General features: G+C 36.5%; 1 protein-coding gene across 2 annotated transcripts in view; it reads left to right on the top strand.

Annotated features, from left to right (window-relative positions):
• The first annotated feature begins 1,371 nt into the window (after positions 1-1,371).
• The window catches only part of LOC106874278 (uncharacterized), a 160,897-nt gene continuing 147,706 nt past the window's right edge, over positions 1,372-14,562 (top strand). Inside the window, exons 1-3 of one of the 2 annotated variants that reach the window (XM_089338313.1) lie at positions 1,372-1,613; positions 2,953-3,102; positions 12,115-12,184. In XM_089338313.1, coding sequence (XP_089194439.1) covers positions 3,056-3,102; positions 12,115-12,184 — 117 coding nt within the window. In that variant the 5' untranslated portion in view covers positions 1,372-1,613; positions 2,953-3,055. Of the gene's footprint in view, positions 1,614-2,910; positions 3,103-12,114; positions 12,185-14,562 lie in introns of those variants that run through there. The other variant, XM_014921952.3, reaches the window with a different exon arrangement.

Below are 14,562 nucleotides of genomic sequence, written 5' to 3'. Positions count from 1 at the left end.
CAAAATTTCAGTCCTTGTACCTATATTAGAAAGGATTAATATTATTATTATTATTATTATTATTATTATTATTATTATTATTATTACTACGTGTGTGTGTATGTGTGTGTGTCACCAGCCCTTGTTTATGCCCCCGCAACATAGCAGTTCGGCAAAAGAGACCGATAGAATAAATACCAGGCTTTAAAAAAACTAAATACTGAAGTCGATTCCTTCGACTAACAATAATTAAATGCGGTGCCCCAGCATGGCCGCAGTCTAATGATTGAAACAAACGAATGATGAAATATAAAGATATGATTATTTTTACTCTTTTTATAACACTTGATTTAGACTTTAAATTTCGGCATTTGTCTACAACTTGACACCCCTGCTTTATGACAATAGACTCAGCCTTAGACTTCTATCAGTTGCTAACGAAGTTCCTTAGTTAGCGAGCCATGCCAGGGAGACTGCAAGTTATAAAGGATCGGAAATGGAGAATACAAATGAGGAAGAACATTTACACTACACCCTTAGCTCCCATGATTAGAGGAGAAATCGATTGCGATGTTTCCCTGCCCCTCCGGCGGGTGCCCGGCATCTTCGGCTTCACCATCACCAGATTACAATAGTTTAATTACCCTAATACCCCATTCTTAAACAATAGACTCACTATTAGAATTGCATAATTCCGTTAACTACTCTAACACTTCCTACTTTCTCTAAAACAATTGACTTTGTTACAACACAATCACACCACCACTACCACTATCGCTACTACAGCTAATCATTATCAACAACAAAACGTGGAATTCTTTTCGTAGTCTCTTGACTTGCTAGAAATAGCAGCTAAATACCATTCATCTCACGCTCTACCGTCTTTAAAAAAGAAGTCACATTGTAATGTAGTAACAGATGTACTATGACTGAACTAATGGGCAGAACAGTCACGGCTGGAACATCTTTGATTACAGCTCCGCTCTGTCAAGCTGACCTGGGGCTAAAGAACATCATTACCATTTCGTGCCAACAAAGAAACCTTTATGTTGTCACTCGACTTGCTAGAAATGGCAGCCAGATCTGTCTCAAATTATATCCCGAAATCTTAAAAAAAACCCCAGACACGTGTGTATTCAGAATAATGTAATTTTAGATATGTTATAACTTGAAAGGTGCGATTGTCACGGTTGGAACGCATTTTATCCTTTGTTCAATCAGTATTGATCTGACGTGAACAACAGCACTGACAACTACAATATTGCCACTACCACAACTTTAGCTTTGCACTCCTTCATACAACAACACTACACCACTGCATTATAGTTCTACGATTCACTTGTCAGCCCCTACCAATATATTTCCAAACACAATAGACTCCATAACAACGACGACTGCAGTTTAACAGCAACGACCAAACAACCGCTCCGTTATCACTACTAACAACAAATATCGGTCAAATCTCCCTTAATTCACACACTGTTTTCTTTAAAAATAAGAAAGAACACATTGGATAACGAAATCCGCTGTCTGAAAAAGAAAGAAAAAGTGAAATGATCACGATTGGAATGCTTTCGATCATAAGCCTACTCGATCGGCTTTCGTCTTGTGTTAAACGATAGCAATAACAAAACGTCAGTATATTTAAAGTTCTTTATTTACCCTGTTATTCCCCTCTAGTTTTACTAAATATAAAGGACTACCAAAATAATACTATAGTTGTGAAAGTTCTGTCGTTATCCTGTCATCCCCCATCAAATTCTCTAAACACAGCAGACTATACCATAACGACAGTTATGGGGGGGGGGGAGTTTCTTATGTTTAGATTCGAAAGTTTTTTTAATAATCCTGTCATCCCCATTAACATCTCTAAACGTAACGGACTCTGCCAAACCACTACTACAGCAAAAGTTCTATAATAATCCTGTCACCCCTCCATCAATTTCTCTAAACGTTATGGACTCTGCCCGTACCACAAGGATAATATAGTTGCGAAAGTTCTATAGTAATAGTCATTCCTCATCCATTTTTCTAAACGTTGTAGGCTCCACCATCACTACACTTTGAGACAACATAGTTGCGAAAGGTCTGTAATTATTCTGTCACCCCCACCTCGATGTCTCTAAATGTAATGGACTCTGCCAGTACCGCTATGACAATATAGTTGCGAAAGTTCTATAATAATCCTGTCACTCCCCATCAATTTCTTCAAACGTAATTGACTTCACCAACACTACTGTGATAGCATAGTTGTGAAAGTTCTATCGGTAGCCTCTGGTATTCCCCACTTAAATTTTCCAGAGTAGACTCCACCCCTACGACAATAGTTACCAAAGTTCTATAAATATTCTGTCATCCCACATCACTTTCTCTGAACACATTAGAATTCACCATCACCACTACTATAACAAAAGTTTTCCAACTCTCCAATCTAGCTACCCCACCCCACAAATTTCTCTTAACACAATAGACTCCACCGCCATCCATCGTCCCGGCTCCGCCACAACCTTCACAACAGCAGAGTCTCAACAAGTTCTTGCTAAAACAGGAAGCAACGAAGTGGCGGTGCTGAGAGGGTTGTTCTGTAGGAGGTTCATCAGCTGCCCTCATTGTTCTCACTCTCTCTTTCTTCCTTTCTCTCTCTATGTGACTAATAGAAAATAACTGTATAAAACATAGACTGACAAAATGTGTGTGTGTATATAGACACATATATATATGTATTCTTTGTAATTCTACTTCGCGAGTTGGTACAGCACCATAGTTTTGTTTCACAGAGAAACACACCACAGACCTGTATATTATATCAAAAGTTTATATATATATATACATACATATATATATATATTAAGTTTTCTATATAATATCACATCATCTATGTACGAATTATCATATATTATACATTTTTATAATTATATATATATATAACCATATTTCAATAGTTTCTACAGTAGCATTATTTGTTACCCACAGAAATAAACCGACAGACACAGGATTGTTTGTGTGTGTGTGTGTGTGTGTGTTGGAATGGAAGCAAGACATCTAGTCTTACCAAAATGGATGTACAGCTAAAAGGATGTCTAATATAAAAGTTGCTGTCAGAGTCAGGCCTCTCACCAAACGGTAAGTTTTTCTTTAACATATATATATCTATCTATATATATATATATATATATATACACACACATCTTCTGTTTTTGTGATATCCATTATTATTATCATTATTATCATTATTATCATTATTATTATTATTGTTATTATTTTTATTATCATTATCATTATTATCATTATTATTATTATTATTATGTAATAATAACATCTGGTTATATACACACACACGCGCGCATGTTAGTAACGAACTGGTAAAATGAGTCCTCATCTGCGGGAGACGGATGTACGATTCTTTTTAACGTAAATTCTATTTTGTGTTTGTTTGTGCGAATGATTGAAACTTGGTTTTGTCGATTCGGCAAAAGATTTGGAAGATTTTAGAACTTTCGGCTTCCACTGAGATATAGCGCGCACACATATACACGTGCGTGCGTGCGTGCGTGTGTTTGTGTGTGTGTGTATTTATATACATATACAGGCATACCTCAAGTTACGTCTTTTGGCAGTTCATCTTTTTCGGCTTTACGTCGGTCTAGGCGAATATATTTAAAAGCATTAATAAGTTTTAAAATACCTTAAAACCAATAGTGAAGTGGCAAAAAGCCAATAAAGTGCATGTACAAACCATTTATTAAAATAGATGTCAACTAAAATAGTTTTTAAAAATGCTTTTCGTGTTACGTCGTTTTTCGAGTTAAGTCGCTTGGAACCAATTATCGATTTAAGTTGAAGTATGCCTGTATTTAGTTTTGTCTTTTATTGAAACTGAAAAACCATATCCTTTACATGTGGTGTGTGTGTGTGAATGTAAAGAGAGCGTGTATGGCTGATCAGGATCCTGGTTTGTGTATGTAGGGTTTTGTAAGTGCTGTGTGCTCGTTTGTTTAAACTTCTCCTGTAACTTTATCTACATATATGGTTGTGTGTGTGTGTGTATGTGTGTGTGTACTCTACAACTAGTGTGTGTATATCGTTTCGAGGTGTTTATAGAGATTATTGCGCACACGCTTTATTTAACGTTATTAATAAATGTATAAAATGTGTGTGGATAGATGTGTATAACTACTATAAGGTGTATAAATATATGTATGTATGGGTTTGTGTATATCTACTGTAAGATACACACACACATGATGGCAGACGTGTGTTTCTGGGGCAGCATGCTGCAGACTCCCATAAGTATTTTTTCATGCGCACATATATAATTATATCTATCCATATACATACACACTCACACATATACATGTATGCATGTGTGTGTGTATATATATATATATATATATATATATATATATATATATAATGGATTACGGAGTTTAAACGGTGATGATTATTATGTATACAGTATGTGTACAGCAGTAACTTTTTATGTGTTGTAAAATTAAATCTCTCCAACCAACATCTCCAGATCGAAAGTCAAACAAGTCAAGACTGGTACCACGATTACTACCATTACATGTAATACTAGCTCCTGAAAAATCTATGTATAGGCTCGTGTGTGTACAAACACAAACACGCGCGCAATCTATGCATGTATATATATATATATATATATATATATATATATATATATATATATATGTATATCTATGCATGTGTATATATATATATTTCTGTATATGTGTGTGCGTCATCTGTATGTATATATATATATATATATATGTGTGTGTGTGTGTATTTACATGTATATTATATGCACGTATCTTTATATATACATTTATAATTACAGATAAACCCATGTATGTGTATATATTTATGTATATATGTATGCAAAAATGTATGTATACATGCATGTGTACACATACAGCTGTGTATGTAAACACATATACCTTCCCTTACACATAAGACATCCAGTGCCATGCGTGCTTTACCATTTAGTATACAGACAATGGATAAAATGATTGTTAGTTTGCGAACTTTTCGAGTGTGAAATATGTCTGACTCCTTGAAATTGCGAATTACAGCAACGTTCACGTTTCAGAAGCATTTTGTAATCAAGTATGTCTTCAGTAAGGACCAGCACTCCCTCTCCACATGTTAAAGCACGATTCTAAAGAGGCCTTTGAGAAATTCATTACCCATTTTGAAATGGTAGTTTAGATATGAAGCCAGATGAGAGCGATAAATGGATTAATTTTTTTTTAAAGCTTACAGAGATGAAACAGCTAGTTAGCTATTATGAAACTCGTTGGCCTTAAATTGCATGAGGCGGCTTAAGATGGCTTTACATTGTAGCAGAAAGAGTCATTGCATTAACTATATCCATCGAAACCACAGCCTGGACAATAATTAGGGTTTCCAGAAGAAATTCTGTCCATTTGGTGCAAGGGAACAGTATGTTTTCAGGTTGTGACTGGGGAATTCTCAAAATTGAAAAGGGACTGTTTTTCTTTACTTTCTTTTCTTTTTTTTGCTAATTATAGTAAAGGGAGTGCCTTATATATTTGCATGTTCATCTCTAAGCCCCAAACAACTTATTAATGACTTTGTCAGTCCTCTAAGACAAATCTCAAAATGTTGTAAATTTCTTATACTCTTCACAGAGTATAGGTTGGTTGTTAGAGGATGTTTTTTGCTAAGGAATAAATAAAGATGGTCAAAAGGGTATTTGGTATAACTTTGCTTTTTATCATGAAGTTACAAGAAACTTTACATTGCAGGGATGCTCGTTTTGCAGTTCATGAATAGTGTTATGGATAGTGTTGTTATGAATGACCATAATTGTTATGTTGAAATCAACTTCAATGCAAGATGAAACTTGTCTTTGGTATGAACCAAAAACTTTTCACGACAGTAAAGAATGCCTTGTTGTTGTTAAACAATCTCTCAATTGGAAGGCGGTAGGACATTTTGGGAAGGTATATCAATAACCAATAGTGTCTGTAGTATGATACAATGAAGTATCATACTTTAGCAGAAATTTAAAACAGCTCAGCATGGGCTCTTCATTTCTTAGAAGAAAAACAGTTCTACTGTGTCAAAATGTTGTAAACAGTTTTTAAAATCTCTTTGTGATGTCACTAAAACAAGCAGGAATGTGCCGAAATAGGTCTGAGTTAACATGAATTAATTTTGTGTGTGTGTGTGTATTTGTATACATGTGTGTGTGTGCGTGTGTGTGTATTTATATACATGTGTGTGTGTGTGTGTTTGTATACATGTGTGTGTGTGTGTGTGTGTAAAACCATTTCTTAGACCCATTTCACTCTAAGAGACATTTCATGTTTGGTTTCCCCTGTTGCTAATGACATCTATTGCTCCTAAGGCTTGTAAGGGACCTTCAAATCATTCCACACCAACCACAATCCAGCAACAACTTGACCATTTGAATATTAGGACCAACAATGCCAAGTGAGTCCACTGACCAACCCACACCCTCTGCTACACAAGGTGCTCAAGTGATCATGCTGAATATCACATTAGTAGATGGAAGCGCCTCCATGACCACACTTTTAGCTGAGTAGACCTACCTTTGAGAAGCAGACACAACTACACTAGTCACATGTAAAAGACTCTTTCATGCCCTTCTCAAGGAGAGGGTTCACCTCCTCCATATATTTACCAGTATGTTTGAATTCGGTGTATACAACCCTCCTGTTCTCATATTCTTTAACAATGGTAACAATGAAATTCATCTACAGCTTCCTGTCTGTCACAAGATTTTCCAAGGTATTAGTATCAACATTGATCTTTTTGTGTCTTTAACATTGTCACTAAAACGCTTATGTGGCTTGCATTGGGGCTGTTTTCCTTGCACCTGTTCACCATGCAATACCTGTTTTGGCATGCAGGTGTCCCATGAACAGACAAGCTGACCAGACCACCTAAGTTTCATAATTATGGACCTGATATTTATCACTTTTGCTCACTTGTGTATCAGGTACATAAGATCTTCAGTATCTTATGCAAGCATCGCTGATGGAATTGCTCAAGATGTTGGATATACCTGTGGCAGGTTGTCCCAGTCTCACATTCATACAACAGTGCATGTTGAGACACATGTTTGATAGATCTTAACTTTTGTTGCTGCTGTCAGATTGTAACCAGAGCCTTAATTCAAGCTTTCCAAATGCATCACAGGCCTTAGGAAGTTTATAACTGGTCTCCTTGTCAAGAGTGTTAAATGTAGCGTACTACCAAGATAGACAGACTTACCCATGATTTTTAACTTTTTCTTACATACTTTATACACCTTGGCAAAAACGGGTTGTACTTGTGTTTCAAAGGACCAGCCTTGTCACATTCTGTGACAAGCTGAATCTCCCTGAGAACTACATTAAAGGAATGCATGTCTATGGAGTACTCATCCATTTGCACTTTAATTTCATGAGCAGGCTGTTCCATTGATCGGATCAACTGGAACCCTCGTTGCAACTGATGAAACGCCAGTCTTTGTTGTTTTTTTTATGCAATCATTTACTTGTCATCATTATCATCACCTAACATTCATTTTCCCTGCAGGCATGCACACATACACATGTGCATATACACATATATACATATGTATACGTACATCCACACTCACATCACCTTGTGAGATTGGTGCTTAAACTGTTGCAAGCTGACAGCTGCAAGAAGAACATGTACAACAAGAGAATTCTCCAGGAATAACAATTTGTGAAAAAGTACTGGTTGTAGCCATCAATGCAGGGCCTGAATGGGGGACATAATATAAGCTTTGAGTGAGTTGAAAGTGCCTGTGTTGATGTGGTGCTTAACCTTCCAACTTTGGAGTCCAGAGTCTATTGTGATAGCCTTGCTTCTATTGATGAACTTCATTGTTCAAAGAAAACTATGAAACCACCTGAACAACTTTATGACTTCATTATTCTGTTAGATTGTGTAAAATCTAATTCCAAATAGGAGTTTATACTATTGCTGTTAACTTTAGTTAATTTTACAGTCTCATAGTTTATTGTTTGTTGTTTTTCATAATTGATGTATCATGTGATAAGTGCTTTCTCTCACTTAAAGCGACACATGATGACCTTCCTGCCAATAAATTATAATCCGGCTCTCTACTTTCAAAGACGGAATTTTTTTTTTTTTTTGTTTCAGCTCAGAGTTGTGGCCATGCTGATGCACCACCGTTTAAAAATCTTTTACTTGAAATTAGTGAATGCCTTAATATGTATTCATCTATCTAACTCATACTAGCAGGAAGAAATGGATGTAAAACAAATGTATAAATTGTTTGTGTGTATGCTCTCCTGTCTCTTGTCACACCTTCATCCACTTCAACACACCCAGCATCATGTCATCATTCATCTTTCACATCCTATTTAACATCACAACTCACATCCTGGGAGTTTGGCTAAGTTTATTAACTTCCTTAATTTTTAGATCATCCCAGTTTTAGAATAGTTCAATGCGGCTATAATAATTGGCACAAGGACAATATATCACTGCTGCTGACTTTTATGCAACAGTTAAAATTACTATACAAGTTATACCATGGCTAAAATTTGAAAATGTTTTCCCAGAAAAACTTGATTAGAGATGCTAATTCTAAGGGATGGTTTCAAATCAGTACCAAAATATTAGATGTGATGTACACTTCTCATGAAAAAAACCGAAGTTTCTTTTCACCATGCAGCCCATTTTGTTTCACCCACTTTCACTTTTAGGTGGCAATTTTATGTAACTAAATCAAAAGACTAAATGTACACAATTATTTTCCTAACAATATTTTTTTGTTTCTTTTGCTTGTTAGTCTGCATAACTTTAATTCAAATATCTGATTTGTCTTTTTACAAAGTAATTTTTCTATACTATTAGAACACATTTATGATGGAAAGGAGGAAGATGAGAAGAGACAAGTAGAATGATATTATAGCTCATGATATTTAACTTAGCCACAAGGTGGTACAGTTTTGGGGCAAGGAATGTAATTTATTTAACCAATCCAATACACGACTGCTCCTAATTCATAGAACATAAAAGGATGTTGGCAGTCAAAAATGAAAGTATACAATATTTTTATTATTGTAAACTTTTTGTTCTTTATTTTAGATTTCATTATTTGTTTTAGATCAATAAATTAAAAGTTTGTCATCTATATATATAAAACAGAAACGCTGTGTGTGTGTGTGCACGTGTGCGCAAGATCGAAGGTTTATGACTCGAGTTCCACGAAACCGATTTGATTGAAATTTCAGACATGCATTTGGTATGTTCCAAGGTATGTTTTAGTCATAACAACTGCTTCCATCAATGTTCGGTTTTCGCAAAAACTCGATCGATAATTATCGATTTTTTTCAAAAAGTCGTCTGATTTTGATCAAACTTGACATACCTATGCATTCTTACCCCAGGTTTTGCGTTTCGTTATTATTTTTTTCAAATTCCGTTATGTTTGAGTACAACACAGGTAAAGTCGACTCAAAAAATGCCTTTCAGGCAGGCCATAGTGCTGGAACCAATGAGCCGATTTAAACCAAACTCAGTAAATGAATGCTTTTTCACCCAACAAGTCTTATGCCATGGTTCATTTCATTAAATTGTGCTTTGTTTGAGCACAATTCGACAAACTCACATTTGAACAAAATGCCTTTGTTGAGGTAGCTCCTAATTTGTTTTTCTCAAGACCTGTTGAGGCAAGTGAAATCAAAATCGAGTGAAATTCGACGACTGGCACCCATGCCAACGTCATCTCCTTCAATGGACACGAAACTAAGCTTGCAAAGACTTATTGGGGCAAGCGAAAGTGAAATCGTGAAGTCACCTGTGCCCAGCATCGTCTTTCTGGCACTTGTGTGTAAGGACTTTCGAGAGAGATTGTTGCCAGTGCCCCTGGACTGGCTCTTGTGCGGGTGGTACATAAAATACACCATTTTGAGCGTGGCCGTTGCCAGTACCGCCTGACTGGCCTTCGTGCCGGTGGCACGTAAAAGCACCCACTACACTCTCTGAGTGGTTGGTGTTAGGAAGGGCATCCAGCTGTAGAAACTCTGCCAAATCAGATTGGAGCCTGGTGTAGCCATCTGGTTTCACCAGTCCTCAGTCAAATTGTCCAACCCATGCTAGCATGGAAAGCGGACGTTAAACGACGACGACTGACCCCCATTCCTTCTCTGATGTATAAACAATTAATCTCCACCATGGTATACACACACATTGTGACCCCATGTGACCTTAAAATAACCACTGCCAATTACAGTAAACATTTGGCACTGAGGTTTTCCATTGCAATAAATGAAAGCGATTTCTGTGTGTAGCATGAGATAGTTAAAGCAATGACAGCCTCTGCACTGCACAAGCTACTGGTAAGTACTTACTACTTCCTTCATCCATTTCACTAACACTTGAGAAAAGACGGTTTGGGGTGTGACATCGTTAAAGCAATGACCTTGGTAACCTTTTGAATCAAATCAATACCCGTGCTACCTTTCAAAAAGTTATACTTTTGTGCTGTTTACGGTTTGCGTGTATAAGTGCTTTCAGGTGAAGCCGCGCCAAACCACTGAACCACCAGACCGATTCAATTGAAATTTCAGATGTGCATTAGGTATGTTCCACGGCATATTTTAGTCATAACAACTGTTTCGATTAATGTTCGGTTTTCGCAAAAACTCGGTTGTAAAAAAATTGATGAAGCATGTTGTTGAGGCAACCATCCTGTCCGGATGCAGAAAAGGTGAAGATGTATTCATTCCCAGGATTCCCCTTACTCCCTCGGGATCAGACATACCTTTCGCCTTCAGAAGACTGCAATTCCTGCTCCAGCCCAGCTTCGCCATGTCTGTCAACAAGTCCCAGGGCCAGACTCTTTCTGTGGCTGGACTTCTCTAGGAAGAACCTTGCTTTTCCCACGGCCAGCTGAACATTGCATGCTCCAGAGTCAGCAGTAGAGACACAAAAATACAAAGCACTCTTGGAATCCTGCATCTTTCAGTTATTACGCACACGCACGCACACACACACACACACACACACACACACACACACACACACACACACACACACACACACAGAGTATATGTTTGTGTTTATATTACAAAACCATACAAGTAACATCATTCCCTGGTTTCACACATACCTGAAGGAAGGATGGCAAGCTTCTTAATTCATTACAATGTGTCTCTGTTCTAACTTACTGTCACCTCTCTATTTTTCCTTTATAAGCCCTTCCATAAATGCATGTTAGAGATGCTCTTCTTCCCTTATATGAAGGGCAGCCAATCATATATATCCCTGTCATCTCAAGTACAAAACAAAGATAAAACCAAATTCTATTGTTTTTACTCTGGTCTGCAAAAAATTCAGGTAATCTGTGACACATACAACATGGTGTTACTTTTGGATATAATTGGAATTATATCCAAAAGTAACACCATGTTTCAGATTTCTCAACAAATTTAAAATTACCAAACACATATGAAATGCATCTAAACCATCTTGTAAATAAGAAACTGGGAAGTCTCTAAAAGTCAAAATAGAGGAACACTGAAAACCCCAGAAAGAGGAGAGACTTAAGTCAGGAATGATTAAATAAATATAGTTGAAATAAAATAATGGAATGAAACTTCCATAATTGATAGAGAACCACAGTAGACACGTAGAATAATCAAAGAAGCAGTAGAAGTTCCAGAAACACTTATTAGTAATGTGAGCACTGAAATTATTTCAGTACAGCTGACTTGACTGCAAAATGAATTGAAGAAAGCCTATGAATCAAGCATTGATTATACATGAACTAGAAATCTTGTGGAGAGGAATTACTATAGTTGACTATAGAAAGATTATTTTCAAGAAAAATGTTATATTGTTTCAGTCAAAATGAAAATAAAAATTACATGTTGACACTTGTGGGGTGTAATACTATTACCTTGTAAAATTTGATTTGATTTGGTGGAGCCATTTAAAAATGCATAGGGAACAGACAAAGAATTTTAAATAGAGAGAGATAATTGGCTGATGTTTCTGATAGGTTGTATGACTACTATTTCTCAAGTTGGTTTCTGTTTTTCTGTTTAGTATGACTGTATTATATAATTATTATTATTGTGTTTTCTCTATTTACAGAGAATTGGAACTTGGTTCTCGTGACATTGTAGAAATCTCTGGTGATACAATTAATGTGACCAACACTAAGGTGAGTGTATTCATATATTCATAGAGGCTCCCAAAAAATAATTTGGGGCTTAAAGTATTAGTAAACTATATATTTTTCTGAACTATTTTCATTCATTTTTTTTTGTTAAAGCAAAATTTGAACAAACAATAGAGATATATTTAGACTATTTAAAACAACAACATTGTACAAAATTCCCCTATATTCTACTTCAGGGTTGGTGTTGAATGTTCTGTCAACACCAAATGGTTAAAAATAGTTCCACCAGGCAAAGGTAACATACCATCTGTCACCAAACACATTCCATCTTTTGTCAGTATATCCCCAAGGACAGTTCACTCCTTCCAAGATGGCATTTTTTTTTCTAAGACTGCCATATTTTGGTGACAGACCCACTACTACAATCTGTTGGATGATCTGCAGTGAGGGATCAAACATACAGATGAATATGTTTGAGAACCTTTATAGTGTACTAAATAGCTTGGATATTCACATCGAAGAACATGTCTTCAGAAAGACATCAGTTAAAAAAAAAAAAAAACACATGGAGAAATGCCAACCCAAGATATCATACTTAAAATCAAAGCAGCAGAACACAATGTCAGTAATTTAAGAATTAAGGAGATTGGCCTCACTCATAAACTGAATCAATTTATTAACAATAAGCAGGTGTGGCTGTGTAATAAGAAGCTTGCTTCCCAACCACAGGGCTCCAGGTTTAGTTCCACTGTGTGGCACCTTGGGCAAATGTCTTCTCCAATAGACTCGGGCTGACCAAAGCCTGGTGAGTGGATTTGGTAGATTGAAACGGAAAGAAGTCTATTGTGTGTCTTTGTTTATGTGTTTGTCTCCCACCACTGCTTGACAACCAGTGTTGGTGTGTTTACACCCCTGTAACTTAGCAACTTGGTAAAAGTGACCGATAGAATAAGTACCAGGCTTTAAAAAAAATTACTATGATCAATTCATTCAACTAAAATTTCTTAAAGGTAATGCCCCAGCATGGCTACAGTCTAATGACTGAAACAAATGAAAGATAAAAGATGAACTGCATGAACCAGTTTGGTAAATACAACAACACCAGTTTGCCACTGCTCTCTATTTTCTCTTGATAAAGATGTTTTATCCCTGAAATATTGGAAAAACAAGGTGAAGTGTAAACTATTCTTTTGTCTTGGCTTTTAAAACAAATTTAACAACTGTTTCACACAATACTTCATTCAAACTACATTATGATGCCTGAATCAGACAGCATTTTGCATTATGTTGAATCAGTCTTCATCAGTTAGTGTAGATTGATAGATGTATGTTTATACATACTAACAGTGATATTGAGAGATAGCTTACTATATTGGTTTTCATTTATTACATAGATGTATGGTGGTGGTGGTGGTGGTGGTGGTGGTGGCAGCGGTTGCAGTGGTGATGGTAGTTGTGTGTGTGTGTGTAAAAATAATACCAAAATATTTTCCAATCTCCTGGTTTGATATTATTCTGCAGAAAATATTTTCTAGTATTTTCAACTCTTAAGCATGCCTCACACAAGTATGACATTTACATATGGAAATGGAATACTGATATAAGCAGATGTATTTCAAGAGGACACCACTTGATTATAGCCCTATCTGTATAATATATGTGTGTGTGTGTGTGTGTGTGTGCATATATATGTACATGTATATATGTGTGTGTGTATATATATATATATATATATATATATATATATATATATATATATATATATATAGGAGTGGCTTTTGTGGTAAGTAGCTTGCTTACCAACCACATGGTTCTGGGTTCTGTCCCACTACTTTTGCCTTGGGCCAACCACAGCCTTGTGAGTGGATTTGGTAGACGGAAATTGAAAGAAGCCCGTCGTATATATGTGTGTCTGTGTTTGTTCCCCCCCCCCCCCCACATCACTTGACAACCGATGCTGGTGTGTTTACGTCCCCGTAACTTAGCGGTTCGGCAAAAGAGACTGATAGAATAAGTACTAGGCTTACAAAGAATAATAGACTGAACTGTAACTAATCATGGATGGTGATTTGACAATTTCCCCTCATAGCTGCATGCACATCTGTGCTGTTTTTGTCAGTTCAACTGGTTGCATGTCTCCCAGAACATTTGTCAATATCGACATTTTTTTTCTGTTATCTTGGAAATGTCTGTGCGGCTCATATACTCCTCTCCATACACTTTCTGAAACTCCACGTAGGCCTCTGAGCAGGTATCGCCATGACAACTTTCTCTGTCATGGTCAATGCAATGATCACATGCTCCACACCTTCTTTCCAAGCACTGCTGTGAACAATGGAAGTGAGCTAGAATGTTAAAAAACTTAGTGCTCATGCAGAGTTCAGGGTCAATTTTTGCCAAGTGACTTTACTCTGTGTACT

Source organism: Octopus bimaculoides, chromosome 20 (assembly GCF_046866305.1).
Source record: "Octopus bimaculoides isolate indiv1 chromosome 20, ASM4686630v1, whole genome shotgun sequence".
NCBI lineage: Eukaryota > Metazoa > Mollusca > Cephalopoda > Octopoda > Octopodidae > Octopus > Octopus bimaculoides.
The sequence above is the reverse complement of the archived record's forward strand: the minus strand, read 5'-3'. Positions and strand labels throughout refer to the sequence as shown.